This window comes from Bombina bombina, chromosome 4 (assembly GCF_027579735.1).
Source record: "Bombina bombina isolate aBomBom1 chromosome 4, aBomBom1.pri, whole genome shotgun sequence".
Lineage (NCBI taxonomy): Eukaryota > Metazoa > Chordata > Amphibia > Anura > Bombinatoridae > Bombina > Bombina bombina.
This window is the reverse complement of record NC_069502.1, coordinates 442,192,006-442,211,096: the sequence shown is the minus strand read 5'-3', so window position 1 is coordinate 442,211,096 and position 19,091 is coordinate 442,192,006. Positions and strand designations below refer to the sequence as shown.

Sequence of the window (19,091 nt, the reverse complement as noted above, 5' to 3'; positions counted from 1 at the left end):
CCCTTGGCTTTTCCTTTCTCGTTGGTCCTTGGTCGAATGACTGGGAGTGACGTAGAGGGGAGGAGCTATATGCAGCTCTGCTGGGTGAATCCTCTTGCACTTCCTGTTGGGGAGGAGTAATATCCCAGAAGTAATGATGACCCGTGGACTGATCACACTACAGAAGAAAGGAATTTATCAGGTAAGCATAAATTATGTTTTTTTAAAAAACTAAAACAATTTTGGAGTAGACTGTCCCTTTAATGTTTTGTTCAAGATCTTTAAAAGCTCTGAATTAACATTCTGTGTAGCCTCATATTTCTCAAGTGACTTATCTGGGCCTGTCTTACCATCTCAGTAAATTATTACTCTCAGGTAAAAAAAACATTTCCCCAGTTATGCTTCTTGACATACTTTCTATGCAAACCTTTTAGGTAACAGTTACTGTATGTTGTATAAATATGATGAAGACAGCTGGAAATAACTTGATTTTGCCTTTTCAGAACCTGAAGAGGTGAATAACCTATTTGTGCTCAATACCTCCACCAATTCTGTGTCTCTGAGCTGGGATCCACCTGTGGGAAATGCAAGTTTTTATCTTATCCAGATCCAGGGAAATTCTACATTCAGTATAAATGTGACTTCAACATCTCTTACAATTAAAGACCTGACACCTGGGAATTATTACACATTCCTGGTCTCTGCTCTTGTTGATGCAAATAATGTACAGGGGAACAGCAAATTCATATCTACATATACAAGTAAGCATATATCAGTAAAGACAAAGAAAAATGTGTTTTTACTAGTGTATTAAATATTTATTTCACTATATAGGGCTAGATTACAAGTGGAGTGCTAAATATTGCTTGTGTGCACGAGAGCACTCCATAGGCTACAATGGGAGCCTTGTTCTGATGCCGTCAGCGAAGGCATCAGAACCTTGCGCTGAAGTGTTACTGAAATATTACATATAATATGTTATTGTTATCAAAAATGATAAAGATACTGTAAAAATTCAAAATAATCCATAGAATATATATATTTTACAATATCTTTAATATTTTTTAATGATTCTTATTAATATGTTTTAATAGTTTATATGTAATATTTCAATAATGCGCTTACATTTACATGTGCGCTAACCCGACACCACGTTATACCTATGTTGCAAAACACTAACGGCTAGATTACGAATTTTGTCGGTATAAACTTGTGTTGCTAAAGAGCCTTTTTTTTCCAGCGCTCACTTTAAACAACGCTGGTATTACAAGTTTTCTGAATGGCTGCGTTAGCCTCAGAAAAGTGAGCATTGAGCAAATTTAGCTCCACTTCTCACTGTAATACCAGCGTTGCTTACGGTAGCGTTAAGCTGGCTAAAACGTGCTCGTGCACGATCTCCTCATAGGAAACAATGGGGCTGAGACGGCTGAAAAAAAACCTAACACCTGCAAAAAAGCAGCGTTCAGCTCCTAACGCAGCCCCATTGTTTCTTATGAGAAAATACTTTCTAAGTCTACACCTAACACCCTAACATGAACCCCGAGTCTAAACACCCATAACCTTACACTTATTAACCCCTAATCTGCCACCCCCGACATCCTCGCCACCTGCATTATATTATTAACCCCTAATCTGCTGCTCCGGACACCGCCGCCATCTACATTATACCTATGAACCTCTAATCTGCTGCCCCTAACATTGCCGACACCTACATTATATTAATTAATACCTAATCTGCCGCCCCCAACGTCGCCGCCACCTAACTACAATTATTAACCCCTAATCTGCCGCCCCCAATGTCGCCGCTACTATATTAAATGTATTAACCCCTAAACCTAAGTCTAACCCTAACCCTAACACCCCCCTAACTTAAATCTATTTTTAATAAATCTTAACAAAATTACTATAATTAAATAAATTATTCCTATTTAAAACTAAATACTTACCTATAAAATAAACCCTAATATAGCTACAATATAACTAATATTGGGGCAGAAGAGGACATACGGACTGGCAGAAGTCTTCATCCTATCCGGGCAGAAGAGGACATCCGGACCGGCAGAAATCTTCATCCAAGCGGCATCTTCTATCTTCATCCATCCGGCGAGGAACGGCTCCATCTTGAAGACCTCCGACGCGGAACATCCTTCTAGGCCGATGACTACCCGACGAATGGCTGATCCTTTAAATGACGTCATCCAAGATGGCGTCTCTCGAGAATTCCGATTGGCTGATAGGATTCTATCAGCCAATCGGAATTAAGGTAGGAGAAATCTGATTGGTTGATTTAATCAGCCAATCGGATTGAAGTTCAATCCGATTGGCTGATTAGATCAGCCAATAGAATGCAAGGTCAATTCTATTGGCTGATCCAATCAGCCAATCGGAATGAACTTCAATCCGATTGGCTGATTAAATCAACCAATCAGATTTTTCCTACCTTAATTCCGATTGGCTGATAGAATCCTATCAGCCAATCGGAATTCGAGGGACGCCATCTTGGATGACGTCATTTAAAGGACCAGCCATTCATCGGGTAGTCGTCGGCCTAGAAGGATGTTCCACGCCGGAGGTCTTCAAGATGGAGCCGGTCCTCGCCGGATGGATGAAGATAGAAGATGCCGCTTGGATGAAGATGTCTGCCAGTCCGGATCTCCTCTTCTGCCCGGATAGGATGAAGACTTCTGCCGGTCCAGATGTCCTCTTCTGCCCCATCGGATGACCACTGGTGCCAAGCTGGGTGAAGACGGCTCAAGGTAGGGTGATCTTTAATGGGGTAAGGGGGGATCGGGTGGGTTTTAGAGCAGGGGTGTGTGGGTGGTGGGTGTTAATGTTGGGGGGGGTATTGTATTTCTTTTTTTTACAGGTAAAAGAGCTGATTACTTTGGGGCAATGCCCTGCAAAAAAGCCCTTTTAAGAGCTGGTAAAAGAGCTGATTACTTTGGGGCAATGCTCCGCAAAAGGCCCTTTTAAGGACTATTTGTAATTTAGTGTAGGGTAGGGAATTTTATTATTTTGGGGGGCTTTTTTATTTTATTAGGGGGATTAGATTAGGTGTAATTAGTTTAAAATATTGTAATTTCTTTTTTATTTTCTGTAATTTAATGGGGTTTTTTTTCCCGTAGTTTAGTTTATTTAATTTAATTGTAGGTAGTTTAGGTAATTAATTTAATTATAGAGTAGTGTTAGGTGTAATTGTAACTTAGGTTAGGGTTTATTTTACAGGTACTTTTGTATTTATTTTAGCTAGGTAGTTATTAAATAGTTAATAACTATTTAATAACTATTGTGCCTATTTAAAATAAATACAAAGTTGCCTGTAAAATAAAATTAAATCCTAAAATAGCTACAATGTAACTATTAGTTATATTGTAGCTATATTAGGGTTTATTTTATAGTTAAGTATTTAGTTTTAAATAGGAATAATTTATTTAATTATAGTAATTTTATTTAGATTTATTAAAAATAGATTTAAGTTAGGGGGGTGTTAGGGTTAGACTTAGGTTTAGGGGTTAATACATTTAATATAGTAGCGGCGATGTTGGGGCGGCAGATTAGGGGTCAATAATTGTAGGTAGGTGGGTGCGATGTTAGGGACAGCAGATTAGAGGTTAATAACAAATTTTATAGTGTTTGCCAGGCGGGAGTGCGGCGGTTTAGGGGTTAATACATTTATTATAGTGGCGGCTATGTCCGGTCGGCAGATTAGGGGTTAATAATTGTAGCTAGGTGGCGGCGACGTTGGGGGCGGCAGATTAGGGGTTAATAAATATAATGTAGGTGTCGGGGATGTTAGGGGCAGCAGATTAGGGGTTCATAGGTATAATGTAGGTGGCGGAGATGTCCGGTCGGCAGATTAGGGGTTAAATAATTTTATTATAGTGTTTGCGATGTGGGGGGCCTCGGTTTAGGGGTTAATAGGTAGTTTATGGGTGTTAGCAGTGGCGACTCTAGGAACAATATATAGGGGGGGCACATAAGATACTACACTCAAACTGGGGGGGGGGGCACTAATAATTTTCACCATTAAATCATACCACTGAAAATAAACTAAATAAATATATATGAATAGGATTTCAAAATACCAGAGTAATGTGGTATGCAATGATACCTTTTTATTATACTAACCTAATACTTAAAAGAGAAGCCGTCAAGAGTTTTTCTTTCTTCCTCAGGTATGGCTTCAGTTCAGAGGAAAACACTTCAAAGCTTTTCTTAATAGTTTAAAACAATTTTAGCAAACACCAGTGACCAGGGCTCTGTAATGAATCCCCTATGTTAGATATGTCACTAATGAAGACCAATGAACAGACCCTGAGACCCTGACTGTGAGAGAATTTGGCTCACTATCTGTCAGGGAGACTGGGAGAGAAATTGTCTCACTGTCTGTCAGAGACACTGTGAAAGAAATTGGATCACTGTATGTCAGAGAGACTGGGAGATAATTTGTCTCACAGTGTCTGTCAGAGAGACTGGGAGAGAAATTGTCTCACTGTCTGTCAGAGAGACTGGAAGAGAAATTGTCTCACTGTCTGTCAGAGAGTCTGGGAGAGAATTTGGCTCACAGTGTCTGTCAGAGAGTCTGGTCTGGGAATGAAATTGTCTCACTGTCTGTCAGAGAGACTGGAAGAGAAATTGTCTCACGGTCTGTCAGAGAGACTGGAAGAGAAATTGTCTCACTGTCTGTCAGAGAGTCTGGGAGAGAATTTGGCTCACAGTTTCTGTCAGAGAGTCTGGTCTGGGAATGAATTTGGCTCACTGTCTTCCAGAAAGACTGGGGAAACATTTGGCTCACTCAGTGAGCCAAATTATCTCCCAGGCTCCCTGACAGTGAGCAAAATTCTCTCCCAGTCTCTCTGACAGACAGTGAGTCAAATTCTCTCCCAGTCTCTCTGACAGACAGTGAGACAATTTTGTTCCAAGTCTCTCTGACAGTTAGCCAATTTCATTCCCAGTCTCTCTGACAGATAGTGAGCCAATTTCTCTCCCACTCTCCCTGACAGTGAACCAAATTCCCTCCCAGTCTCTCTGACAGACAGTGAGCCAAATTCCCTCCAGTCTCTCTGGGAGAGAATTTGTCTCACTGTCTGTCAGAGAGACTTGGAGAGAATTTGTCTCACTGTCTTTCAGAGAAACTGGGAGGGAATTTGGCTCACTGTCAAAGATACTGGGAGAGAATTTTGCTCACTGAGTGTCAGAAAAATTCTCTCCCAGTCTGTCTCTCTGACAGAAAGTGAGCCAATTCTCTTCCAGACCAGTCTCTCTGATAGACACTGTGAGCCAAATTATCTCCAGTCTACCAGTGCCTGTTGGTGCTGCTCCTTCCCATGCTCTCTGTCCTGCACACTGTCCCCTCCCAGTCTCTGGTCATGTTCCTTGTGCTTAGGGTGCTGTAGGAACATGACCTTGGACTCTGGGAGTGGGCTGGCTAGAACTGGAGGTCTAACCAAAAAGTAGCAAAGAGTTCCATTATGTATTTAACTGTTGTATTTATCTGTAGCAGTCCAGGCTTACTTAACCCATGACAAGCTCTGATCCGACTTTAACTGAGTCCATACCCCAACTTTATGTATATATAGTGCACTTTAACATGCGCATATTCACAATCACATAATGGATATACCATGATCCATCCATTCAAAAAGTTGTACATGGCTAAAGGCTGGCTCATCCTCACTGACTGCCTAATAGAGCATCTGAACAGCCGATAAGACCTGGGTCTTGATGATACCTAATATTAGCATTTTCATATCATCAAAATATTACAGCAGCGTGATTCACTGGGCAGCGGGCAGCATGCTAAATTATGAAACAGTACTATATCTGCGACTTTTATGTGTAACACACCCCACTGTGTCTCTCATGGGAACAAATAAACAAAGTACCTTGGATCATTCTTTTCCAACCCAGGATACAATAAATACTTATACTTCTGTTCCAGACTCAGGGATGATATTCTAGGCATCCGCTCTCAGTCACAGTGCAGCTCCGGCAAATACTACAACCCTGATTCTGGGATGTGCAAACAAACGCTCACAGTGGAGGAAGAGAAGCAAATAGCCCCAGCAGTCATCAAGCATGGCGTATTGTAGTGCTGTGGTGCTGCGTGTAGAGCCAGGCCAGCACGAGGGACATGTGGTTGGTGGGGCCTGGGGGCTCAAAAAATTAAATCCAACTAACTGAACACATGGAGCGGAGGCATGTGCTGCTGCTGCGCTGCGCATAATTTATTACTCATTTTCAGTGAGGACTCTCAGAAAACACATGCGGTTTACAAACAATTAAAAAAAAGAAAGAAAATCTATCTATCAGATTCACATTACAGTCACACTACAACTACATTATTATCAGTACATTATACATTATGCTTGCACAGGGGTTGGTGGCGTGGGGGACAGCCGGGGGGGCAAGGCTTTTCTCGGGGGGGGGGGGGCAAATGCCCCCCCTGGCCCCCCTGTAGCGACGCCACTGGGTGTTAGTGTACTTTTTAGCACTTTAGTTAAGAGTGTTATGTTCCGGCGTTAGCCCATAAAACTCTTGACTACTGACTTTTATATCTTGGAGGTAGAGGCTGTACCGCTCACTTCTTCCATGACTTGTAATACCAGCGTTAGGAAAATCCCATTAAAAAGATAGGATACGCAATTGACATAAGGGGATTTGCGGTATGGAAAAGTCGCAGAAGAAAAGTGAGCGGTACACCTGTACCTGCCAAACTTGTAATACCAGCGGGCGTAAAAAAGCAGCGTTAGGACCCCTTAACGCTGCTTTTTAAGGCTAACTCCAAACTCGTAATCTAGCCGTAAGTGTGTTATATATATTTTACATTCATATGTTTTTCACATAGAAAAAATAATAATTTTCATTATTAAATAGATATTTCTATATACATGTGAGAATGTTCCTATAACTTATTTATCTATACCTATATATCTACAGGAATAGATAAACAGGTATATATATATTTATATACATACATACATATATATATATATATATATATATATATATATATACATACATACATATACATATATATATATAAATACATACATACATACATATATATATATATTTATATATATATATATATACTGTATATATACTGTATATATACACATACATACATACACAGGCTACGGAAGCCCAGAGAGGCCATGCATTTTTTATAATTTTTATCTTGTTTTGTCGACATAACAAAATTGTTTTGTGAAGCTTTTTTTACACTCAGAATGTTATCTATGCCTGACTAGATTTCATTCAGGAAGTGTTACAGTGATTGAAAATACTGATTGAAAGGGAAAGCAGCTGCCCAGGCTGTCACAGCATCCTGTGTTCTATCCGACTTTCATACCCCATCCGAGGATATCATCAGATATTCATACCATTTATACATTTTGATGTTCTCAGACTGGGCGTCTTAAAGGGATAGCTGTTTTTTTTTTTACTGGTATCCCTGTGTCTTAAAGAGGCAGTTGGGTGGAATTTTACTGAGGGTGATATTAGTGATTACCCTGTGTCTTAAATGGTAAGGTTGGTAGGATTTTATTGATTACCCTGTGTCTTAAAGGGGCAGGTGGGAGGATTTTATTGATTACCCTGTGTATTTGATATATATGCATGTGAATATATATATATATATATATATATATATATATATATATATATATATATATATATGAATGAACCTATGATAAATATATATGTGTATGTCTGAAAAAACAAATTAACTAATTAAAAATAAAGAGGCACTAAATAGTGTGTCACATACTGAAACACCCAAAGCACAGATACCAAATAGTGCATCCTATACTGAAACATCCAGAGCAGAGACCCCAAATTGTGTGTCACATACTGATACATCCAGCGCACAGACCCCAAACAGTGTGTCACATACTGAAACATCCAGCGCACAGACCCCAAACAGTGTGTCACAAACTGAAACATCCAGCGCACAAACCCTAAATAGTGTGTCTCATAATGAAACATCCAGAGCACAGACCCAAAATAGTGTGTCACATTCTGAAACATCCAGCGTACAGACCCCAAAAAGTGTGTCACATACGGAAACATTGTGAGCAATAAAATTCTCCCACCTGCCCCTTTAAGAACCAGGGTACTTAATAAAATCCTCCCTTCTTCCCCTTTAAGACACAGGGTAATCAGTAAAATCCCCCACTTACCCCTTTAAGACACAGGGTAATCAATAAAATCTCCCCACCTGCCCCTTAAAGACACAGGGCAATCAGTAAAATCCCCCCAACTACCCCTTTAAGACACAGGGTAATGAGTAAAATCACTCCAACTAACCCTTTAAGACACAGGGTAATCAGTAAAATTCACCCTCAACTACCCCTTTAAGAAACAGGGTAATCAATACAATCCCCCCACTTACCCCTTTAAGACACAGGGTAATCAATAAAATCCCACCACCTACCCCTTTAAGATACAGGCTAATCAGTAAAATCACCCCAACTACCCCTTTAAGACACAGATTAATCAGTAAAATTTACCCTAAACTACCCCTTTAAGACACAGGGTAATCACTAAAATCCCCCCACTTATGCCTTTAAGAGACAGGGTAATCAATCAAATCCCACCATCTAACCCTTTAAGACACAGGGTAATCAATAAAATCCTACCAAACTTCCCCTTTAAGACACAGGGTAATCAATAAAATCCTCCCACCTGCTCCTTTAAGACATAGTATAATTAATAAAATCCTACCCACCTTCCCCTTTAAGACACAAGGTAATCAGTAAAATCCCACCACCTACCCCTTTAAGTCACAGGGTAATCAATAAAATCTCCCCACCTACCTCTTTAAGACACAGGGCAATCAGTAAAATACCCCCAACTGCCCCTTTAATACATAGAGTAATCAGTAAAATCACCACAACTACACCTTTAAGACACAGGGTAATCGGTAAAATCGCCCTCAACTGCCCCTTTAAGACACAGGTTAATTAGTAAAATCACCCTCAACTACCCCTTTAAGACACAGGGTAATCAATAAAATCCTCCCACCTGACTCTTTAAGACAGAGTTTAATCAATAAAATCCTACCCATATGGTAATCAGTAAAATCCCACCACCTACCCCTTTAAGACACAAGGTAATCAATAAAATCTTCCCCCCACACACCTTTAAGACACAAATCTGTCACATTTACAGTTTTGTTTTCTTTTTTTACTTTAGGTGAATGGTTTTTCTCTTTAGAATATTTTTATTTTATTTGTGGGCTCTTTAGAAGACAAACAAAGACAAGTTCTGTGTTTTACTGTGAAACCTTTCAATGACAGAACAAATTATAAATGATAGGTTTCATTAGCCAAGCGTCATTGTAAGATTTCTACTACCTAACATGAATACATTTTTTTTTTTTTTGCTTTGCAGAACTCAGAAGAGAAATAAATCCAATTTCCAAAGTCAGCACAGACCTACAATAATAATAATACTGTATTAGGTGTAAAAACTACCTTTATGAGATAGTGGATCACATATTTATGTGTGTTTTGTTTCTGATATATAAAATCATTTTAAGCTAGATGGAGGCCATATATTTATTATATGGCCTCTAGTTATCAATGTCTGTCGGACCTGATCCGACAGTGCGGATCAGGTCCGACAGACATCGCTGAATACGGCGAGCAATACGCTCGCCGTACTCAGCATTGCACCAGCAGCTCACAAGAGCTGCTGGTGCAACGACGCCCCCTGCAGACTCGTGGCCAATGGGCTGCCAGCAGGGTGGTGTCAATCAACCCGATCATACTCGATCGGGTTGATTTCCGGCGATGTCTGTCTGCCTGATCAGAGCAGGCGGACAGGTTATGGAGCAGCGGTCTTTGTGACTGCTGCTTCATAACTGCTGTTTCTGGCAAGCTCCAATCGGCCAATCGGTTTGAACTTGAATCTGATTGGCTGATTCAATCAGCCAATCAGATTTTTCTACCTTAATTCCGATTGGCCAATCGGAATTCGATGGACGCCATCTTGAATGACGTAATTTAAAGGAACCTCATTCGTCAGGAAGTCGTCGTGCCGGATGGATGCTCAGTGGCGGAGGAGCGAAGAAAGAAGATTGAAGATGCCGCTTTGCATTAAGACATCGCCGGATGGAAGAAGACTCTGCCGCTTGCTTGAAGATATCACCCGGATGGAAGAAGACTTCTTTGCCGCTTGATTGAAGACATCGCCCGTATCTGATGAACAGTTCTGCCTGGCTGGGTGAATACAAGGTAGGGAGATATTCAGGAGGGTAGTGTTAGGTTTTTTTATGGGGGGTTTGGGTGGGTTTAGAATAGGGGTATGTGGGTGGTGGGTCGTAATGTTGGGGGGTGGTATTGTGTTTTTTTTAAGGCAAAAGAGCAGTTTTCTTTGGAGCATGCCCCCACAAAAGGCCCTTTTAAGGGCTGGTAAGGTAAAAGAGCTAACTTTTTTTAATTTAGAATAGGGTAGGGATTTTTTTTTTATTTTGGGGGGCTTTATTATTTTATTAGGGGGCTTAGAATAGGTGTAATTAGCTTAAAAATCTTGTAATCTTTTTTTTATTTTTTGTAATTTAGTTTAGTTTATTTAATTGTATTTTAGTTTAGATATTTGTAGTTTAATTTATTGATAGTGTAGGTGTATTTGTAACTTAGGTTAGGATTTATTTTACAGGTAAATTGGTAATTATTTTAACTAGGTAGCTATTAAATAGTTATTAACTATTTAATAGCTATTGTACCTAGTTAAAATAAATACCAAGTTACCTGTAAAATAAATATAAACCCTAAAATAGCTACAATGTAATTATTAATTACATTGTAGCTATCTTAGGGTTTATTTTATAGGTAAGTATTTAGATTTAAATAGGAATAATTCAATTAATAATATTAATATTAGATTTATTTTAATAAGAGTTTAGTTAGGATGTTAGAGTTAGATAGGGTTATTATACTTAATATATATAATATAATAACGATATTAACTATATTAACCCTAATATAATTTCTAACGGTCATATTATAACTTTTCATTGAGCATAACTCGGGATGTGTACAAGACTCGATGCAGTTGCAGGGGTGAGCAAAATACATTGTGACATTATCTAACAGATGGATTGCGGTTGTTCTAAGTGTAGACTGTCCCTTTAATCTTTAATTCATTTTTTAAAATGATTTTTTTAGCAGTTTCTCCTACTAGTTATGTCCTGTACAAAAAACAAATCATACACACAAACAAATAAATATAAAACCAGGCACCCAAGTGGCCTTGGGGTTTACATTTAAAAAAATTATAACTTTGCTCTTTGCTCGATTCCCTTTGTGGTTATCAAAAAAGACTAATCATTTTCCTAATGTTTTATTGTGTTCCCAATCTTATTCTGTTTCATGTTTCCATCTTTGACTACCATGAGACTTAAGGGGACAGTCTACACCAAAACATTTTTTTAAAGTTACTTCCCATTCCTCAGATTTGCACAACCAACATTGTTATATTAATTTACTTTACAACCTTTACAAATCTAAATTTCTGCCTGTTTCTAAGTCTCTGAAGGCCACCTCTTATCGTATGCAGTTTTTAATAGCGTTTCACATACAGACAGGGCTATCTCATGAGTGCAATAACATTGTGCTCACTCCCATGGAGTTATTCAGGAGCTATCACTAATTGTCTAAAATGCAAGTCTGTAAATAACCCTGAGATAAGGGATCAGTCTGCAGAGGCTTAGATATAAGGTAATCACAGAGGTAAAAAGTATATTAACATAACAGTGTTGGTTATGGAAAAATGGGGGTATGGCTAAGAAAGGAATTAGCTATTTTTTTTTTTTTTAAATAATAATTTTGGAGTAGACTGTCCCTTTAATGTTTTGTTCAAGATCTTTAAAAGCTCTGAAATAACATTCTGTGTAGCCTCATATTTCTCAAGTGACTTATCTGGGCCTGTCTTACCATCTCAGTAAATTATTTCTCTCATGTGAAAAAAAAACATTTCCCCAGTTATGCTTCTTGACATACTTTCTATGCAAACCTTTTAGGTAACAGTTACTGTATGTTGTATAAATATGATGAAGACAGCTGGAAATAACTTGATTTTGCCTTTTCAGAACCTGAAGAGGTGAATAACCTATTTGTGCTCAATACCTCCACCAATTCTGTGTCTCTGAGCTGGGATCCACCTGTGGGAAATGCAAGTTCTTATCTGATCCAAATCCAAGAAGATTCAACATTCAATAAAATTGTGACTTCAACATCTCTTACAATTAAAGACCTGACACCTGGGAATTATTACACATTCCTGGTCTCTGCTCTTGTTGATAAAGCTAATGTACAGGGGAACAGCAAATTCATATCTACATATACAAGTAATTATATATTAGTAAACTCAAAGAAAAACTAGTTGCTACTTATAAAGGGCTAGATTGGTTAGTGAAAGAAATGTCCCCCAATTACCTCCAAGATAAAGTGTATAGTTCCTTTATAAAAAAGAAAGAAAAAAATATTATTTTAACCCCTTAATGACCGACGACGTGCAGGGTACGTCCTCACAAAAAATACAATTAACGACCCAGGATGTACCCTGCACGTCGTCGGTCTTGGAATGCGATGAAAGCGATCCTAATCGCTTCCAGTCGCTTTCTGGTTATTGTAGTGATGCCTCAATATCGAGGCATCCTGCAATAACCATTTTTAGCCCTCCGGTGCAGAGAGAGTCACTCTGTGGCCCTCTCTGTAACGGACATCGATGGCCGGTATCGTTGGTGGGTGGGAGCCAATGTGGGAGGCGGGTGGGCAACCATCCATGGCTTCAAGTAGGAAGTGGGGGGTGGGATCGGGGGCGTGGCCGTCAGGGGGAGAAAAAAAGACGCACGGGTGCACGGGGGGGGGGGGGGCGTCGGGCGGGTGCATACACGGGGAGGGAGCGGGTGGGAATGGCTGCACTATGGAAAAATTGAGTAGCTAGAAGTGGGAGAGAGGGGGGAGGGAATTGATTAAAATTACATCTAAGTGACCTGGAAGGGGATGGGGGGAAGCTACACTATGGCAAACAAAAAATAAATTAAAAAAATCTATCTTTTGGTAAACTGGGTACTGGCAGACAGCTGCCAGTACCCAAGATGGCTCCCAATAAGGTAGAGGGGGAGGGTTAGAGAGCTGTTTGGGGGGGATCAGGGAGGTTGGGGGCTAAGGGGGTATCCTACACAGCAGCATATATAAATATTCTTTAAAAAATTATATACCTTTTATTTTAGTACTGGCAGACTTTCTGCCAGTACTTAAGATGGCGGGGACAATTGTGGGGAAGGGAAGAGAGCTGTTTGGGAGGGATCAGGAGGTCTGATGTGTCAGGTGGGAGGCTGATCACTACACTAAAGCTAAAATTAACCCTGCAAGCTCCCTACAAGCTTCCTAATTAACCCCTTTACTGCTAGACATAATACATGTGTGATGCGCAGTGGCATTTAGCGGCCTTCTAATTACCAAAAAGCAACGCCAAAGCCATATATGTCTGCTATTTCTGAACAAAGGGGATCCCACAGAAGCATTTAGAACAATTTGTTCCATAATTGCACAAGCTGTTTGTAAATAATTTCCGTGAGAAACCTAAGGTTTTTGAAAATGTTTGTGAAAAAGGAAACAATTTTTTTTATTTGCTCGCATTTGGCGGTGAAATGGTGACATGAAATATACCAAAATGGGCCTAGATCAATACTTTGGGTTGTCTACTACACTACACTAAAGCTAAAATTAACCCTACAAGCTCCCTAATTGACCCCTTCACTGCTGGGCATATTACATGTGTGGTGCACAGCGGCAATTAGCGGCCTTCTAATTATCAAAAAGCAATGCCAAAGCCATATATGTCTGACATTTCTGAAAAAAGAGGATCCCAGAGAAGCATTTACAACCATTTGTGCCATAATTGCACAAGCTGTTTGTAAATAATTTCAGCGAGAAACCTAAAATTGTGAAAAATTTTAAGTTTCTTTTAATTTGATCGCATTTGGCGGTGAAATGGTGGCATAAAATATACCAATATGGGCCTAGATCAATACTTGTGGTGGTCTACTACACTACAGTAAAGCTAAAATTAACCCTAGAAGCTCCCTACATGCTCCCTAATTAACCCCTTCACTGCTGGGCATAATACACATGTGGTGCGCATTGGCATTTAGCGGCCTTCTAATTACCAAAAAACAACGCCAAATACATATATGTCTGCTATTTCTGAACAAAAGGGATCCCAGAGAAGCATTTACAACCATTTCTGCCATAATTGCACAAGTTGTTTGTAAATAATTTCAGTGAGAAACCTAAAGCTTGTGAAAAAATTTGTGAAAAAGTGAACAATTTTTTTTAAGTGATCGCATTTGGCGGTAAAATTGTGGCATGAAATATACCAAAATGGGCCTAGATCATTACTTTGGGATGTCTTCTAAAAAATATATATACATGTCAAGGGATATTCAGGGATTCCTAAAAGATATCAGTGCCCCAATGTAACTAGCGCTAATTTTGAAAAAAAGTGGTTTGGAAATAACAAAGTGCTACTTGTACAGTATTTATTGCCCTATAACTTGCAAAAAAAGCAAAGAACGTGTAAACATTGGGTATTTCTAAACTCAGGACAAAATTTAGAAACTATTTAGCATGGGTGTTTTTTGGTGGTTGTAGATGTGTAACAAATTTTGGGGGTCAAAGTTAGAAAAAGTGTGTTTTTTTCCATTTTTTCCTCATATTTTGTATTTTTTTATAGTAAATTATAAGATATGATGAAAATAATGGTATCTTTAGAAATTCCATTTAATGGCAAGAAAAACGGTATATAATATGTGTGGGTACAGTAAATGAGTAAGAGGAAAATTACAGCTAAACACAAACACCGCAAAAATGTAAAAATAGCCTTGGTCCCAAACGGACAGAAAATGGAAAGTGCTGTGGTCATTAAGGGGTTAATCGAAAAATAACTGCACAAAGCAGCATAAGGAGTGAAAGTGATCTGTTGTGGGGTGTAAGAAAAAAAACAGCATTGAAAAGTGCCTTTACATTGCGGCATATGGGGACTGTGGGGCCTATTTATTATGGTGCGAGCGGACATGATCCGATATAGCGGATCATGTCCGCTGCACATCGATAAATGCCGACAGCATACGCTCTCTGCATTTATCATTGCACCAGCAGTTCTTATGAACTGGTGGTGCAATACCGCCCCCTGCAGATTAGCCGCTAGCAGGGGGTTTCAATCGAGCTGATCGTATTCGATCGGGTTGATTTCTGTTGATTTCTGTCCACCGCCTCAGAGCAGGTGGACAGGTCATGGAGCAGCGGTCTTTAGATCGCTGCTTCATAACTTCTGTTTTACGGCTCGCCGGAAACACGGGGCCTCAAGCTCCATACGGAGCTTGATAAATATTCCCCTGTGTTTTTACTTGAAATATATAAATACATATGTATTTGTTAATAGATGTATATACACATATAAACACATAAATAGATATGAGCATATTCATATACATATACAGTATATGTTACATTTGCTGCCCAATGCTGCGTGATTTACTCCCTGCGCTAGGTTCTTTGCCGTGTCTTTAGTACAAAAATGTAATATTTATACATAAGTAACTGAATAAATTAAAGTAAAACTAATTATAATCACATAAATCTAATCTCTGTTGTCTTCGATACTTTGTCCAGATAAAATGCCATCAACAACATTGCTCTTTAATGTGACAAAAATTTTGCTTTCTAAACTAAATTTATTGTTTAAGGAACTAAAGATTTTCCTTTTTTTCCCACAGTGCTTCAACTATGCTATTATGATAATATTAAATAATAATGTGTGTTTTTAATACATTTCACACAAAGCAGGGCAACCCAGTGTAGAAAGGGCCAAGTTGTAAGAGGTAATGTTAGAATGACACTTGCTATACCCTAATTACACTAGCAATATATTGTATTCCTAGAATAGACTCAGTAAAGCTGGATCTGGGTAAAAGAGCTTAGCTCAACAAACTATCAGTTATCCATTATTTGAATCAAAATACATTTTTTTGGTTTGGTTTAAAAAAAATTGAAAGAGAAGCTTATAAGTGCTGATTTGGAATATAGCTAATTTACTTTTTTCTCTTCTAGAAACTGAAGAAATCAAAAGCCTTAGCATAATCAACATCACCACAAGTTCTGTATCTCTAAACTGGGAACCACCTATAGGAAATTCAAGTTCTTATCTGATCAAAATACAGGAAAACCCCTATTTTAATAAAATCGTACCTTCAACTTCTTTTACTATCGAAGATCTGATACCTGGGAATTACTACACATTTCTAGTATCTGCTCTTGTTGGTGATTCTCATGTGCAGAGTAACAGCAAGGTCATATCTACATACACAAGTGAGTGTCTTGATTATCTTTAGTAATTCTATAGCACTGTAGACATTTTTCTCTCTAAATTTGTATCTACATTTATTAATAAATTCAACCAACCTGTTTGAAGGTTAAGGATTATATAAATATATTGTAGAATATATAAAAATATACAATGTTATGTAGTTCTGTTTAGTACCTAGTGCATTCTGTTGTATTTAGGTTGTGGTAAAAATTAGATTTCTTGTTTTCTACTATTCAAACATTGCTAATAATATATGCCAGCATTTCCATACACTATACAATGTACATTATTTATAAGCAATTAATTAAGAACATTAACAAAAGTTTAAAAATCTTTGTGCCTTTAACAAATCTGCAGAAATAGTACTTGAAAGTTTTTAAATAAGAATCGAACATGAGTAGAAAACTTTGAATATCATGAAAGCCGTTTGAAGCTATGTGATATTAAGAAGAAGCATTGGGTGATAAAAATCCCCCAACATATTTATGTACAGTCAAAATCCTCTGTTAATGCTTTTTTAAAATAGTTTAGAAGAGCCCATTGGTTAATATATTAAGTTTCAGCTTAGTCTAAAGACATATGAAAATGAATGAACATAGGGCTTATTGGTTTGTAAGACCTTGGAGTTTGAAAATGTCATGAATGGAGTCTAGATCATGGAATTTATACCATTCAAAGGATATTGGGAGAAAAGACTTTCTTGTGTAGCATTTTATACTGCTTGTTCTCTTTTAATGTCTTCCTATTATTTCTGTTCTAGAACCCGGAGAAGTCCAAAACCTGACTGTGTTCAGCATTACCACCAGATCTGTGTCTCTGATCTGGAGAGCACCTGAGGGAAACACAGGTTCTTATTTGATCCAAATTCAGGGAAATAAAACATTCAATAGCACTGTGACTTCAGCGTCTGCTACCATTGAAAATCTGATCCCTGGAAATTATTACACATTTATGGTGTCTGTACTTGTTGGCGAAGATAACATACAGGGGATCAGTAGAGATATATCTACCTACACACGTGAGTGTCTTAACAAAGGAACCATTTTTGTGTTAAATGAATAATATTTGACTTACTGAATACCACATGTAAGAAGGTTGAAAATCACTTTAAGCTATAAATCAGTTTTGTTACTTTTTATCTAGATAAGAAAAAAACAACTTTATTTTATTTCATAGAATGGCCTGGTGGTGAGGCTTTTACATTTTGTTCCTACTATAATATTGTAGGTCTCTGTGTTACTTTATAATGTTATGCTGTGTCTCTTTTAGAACCTGGGGAGGTCAAGACGATTATAATAGTCAACATCACCACCAGATCTGTAGCTCTGAGCTGGGAACCTCCTGAGGGAAACACAAGTTCTTATTTGATCCAAATCAAGGGAAATTCAACATTTAATAAAACTGTTACTTTACCTTCAATCACAATTGAAGATCTCATACCTGGGAATTATTACACATTCCTGGTGTCTGTGCTTGCTGGTGAAGATAGTATACAGGGGACGAGCAGCAGCATATCTACCTACACACGTGAGTGCCTTAAGGGCTTATTTAGTAGTATTACTTGAGGGCCTAATTATCAAACGCCGAATGGAGATTGATGCCCCTGTTTCCGTGCAAACCTTCAGAGTCTAAAGACCACTGCTCCCTAACTTGCCTGCTCTGAGGCTGCTGACATCAATCCGCCTGATTCTATACGATCGGGCTGATTTGAATCTGCAGAGGGCAGCATTGCACAAGCAGTTCACAAGAACTGCTTGTGCAATGATATATTATTTCTGGAGTCTTGGGTATCCAATAATCTTACTTAAAAATACAAATTAATTGCTTTTATTAACTATTTTGTTCAACATATTCCACTAAAGCAATCAAAGGTTTTAGAGTTGATTGTATGGGAAAAATTATAAAAGGATAATATTACTTCTAATAAATAAACAGATCACATCATTTATTTCATAGTGCCAGCTGTTATCTCAGATTTTTAAATATAGTCTGAGGAGTTTTTTTTCAGTCTTACATATTGCCTTTTACCTATACCCTAACGTAATTAACAAAGCTGGCAGTTGTACCTTGCAAATTGGTATTTGCTTTAATTGGTGTATTATATACTTTTCACAAATTGACACTAGAGTTAATGCCAGATATGAGAGGTGAGATCATGTTTAAAATTGACTGAGCCTCACCTATATTTTCCACAGTTTTGTTAGTGGTCATTTCTGCATTAACATCTATATTTGCTTGTGGCGGCCAGTACATGTATCGTACATCAAATGAGAATCCTAGAAAAACAATAAATATAATGGCAACTCTTCAGAAACTAGCAGAGGTGAGTGGGAGAGCAGTCAGCGCCTAGGACTATATACCGGCTACACTATAAAGAAGACCCCCTAATAGGTCTAAGGGAAGATACAATTTGGGATAAATAGGAGCGCCTAAGGCTTAGGTATAATTCAGGAATCAACACTCTGTGTAGTCCAATTACAAAAAACTATTTATTACAATTTCTCATACAATAAAAACAACAGAAATATAGTGGAATTAAACCATAAGTTAGAAGGTCCTAATGATTGGATCTTGGGATTAGAAAGGAGATTGTCTAAACTCCCAATCTAAAAGGTGCCACTGGGACCTCTATTCTAAAGAGGAAGAAGTGGGTGTTCACCACTCAAATGGGTGAAGTGTTTTCTAACAAATGATTGTGATAATAGAACAGATGGGGGGTTACCCCACCAATA

At 38.3% G+C, this 19,091-nt stretch overlaps 1 protein-coding gene across 1 annotated transcript in view; it reads left to right on the top strand.

Annotated features, from left to right (window-relative positions):
• The window catches only part of LOC128656400 (titin-like), a 491,015-nt gene that overhangs the window by 230,688 nt on the left and 241,236 nt on the right, over positions 1-19,091 (top strand). Inside the window, exons 54-58 of the mRNA XM_053710280.1 lie at positions 483-740; positions 12,077-12,334; positions 16,104-16,361; positions 17,120-17,377; positions 17,629-17,886. Coding sequence (XP_053566255.1) covers positions 483-740; positions 12,077-12,334; positions 16,104-16,361; positions 17,120-17,377; positions 17,629-17,886 — 1,290 coding nt within the window. The remainder of the gene's footprint in view (positions 1-482; positions 741-12,076; positions 12,335-16,103; positions 16,362-17,119; positions 17,378-17,628; positions 17,887-19,091) is intronic.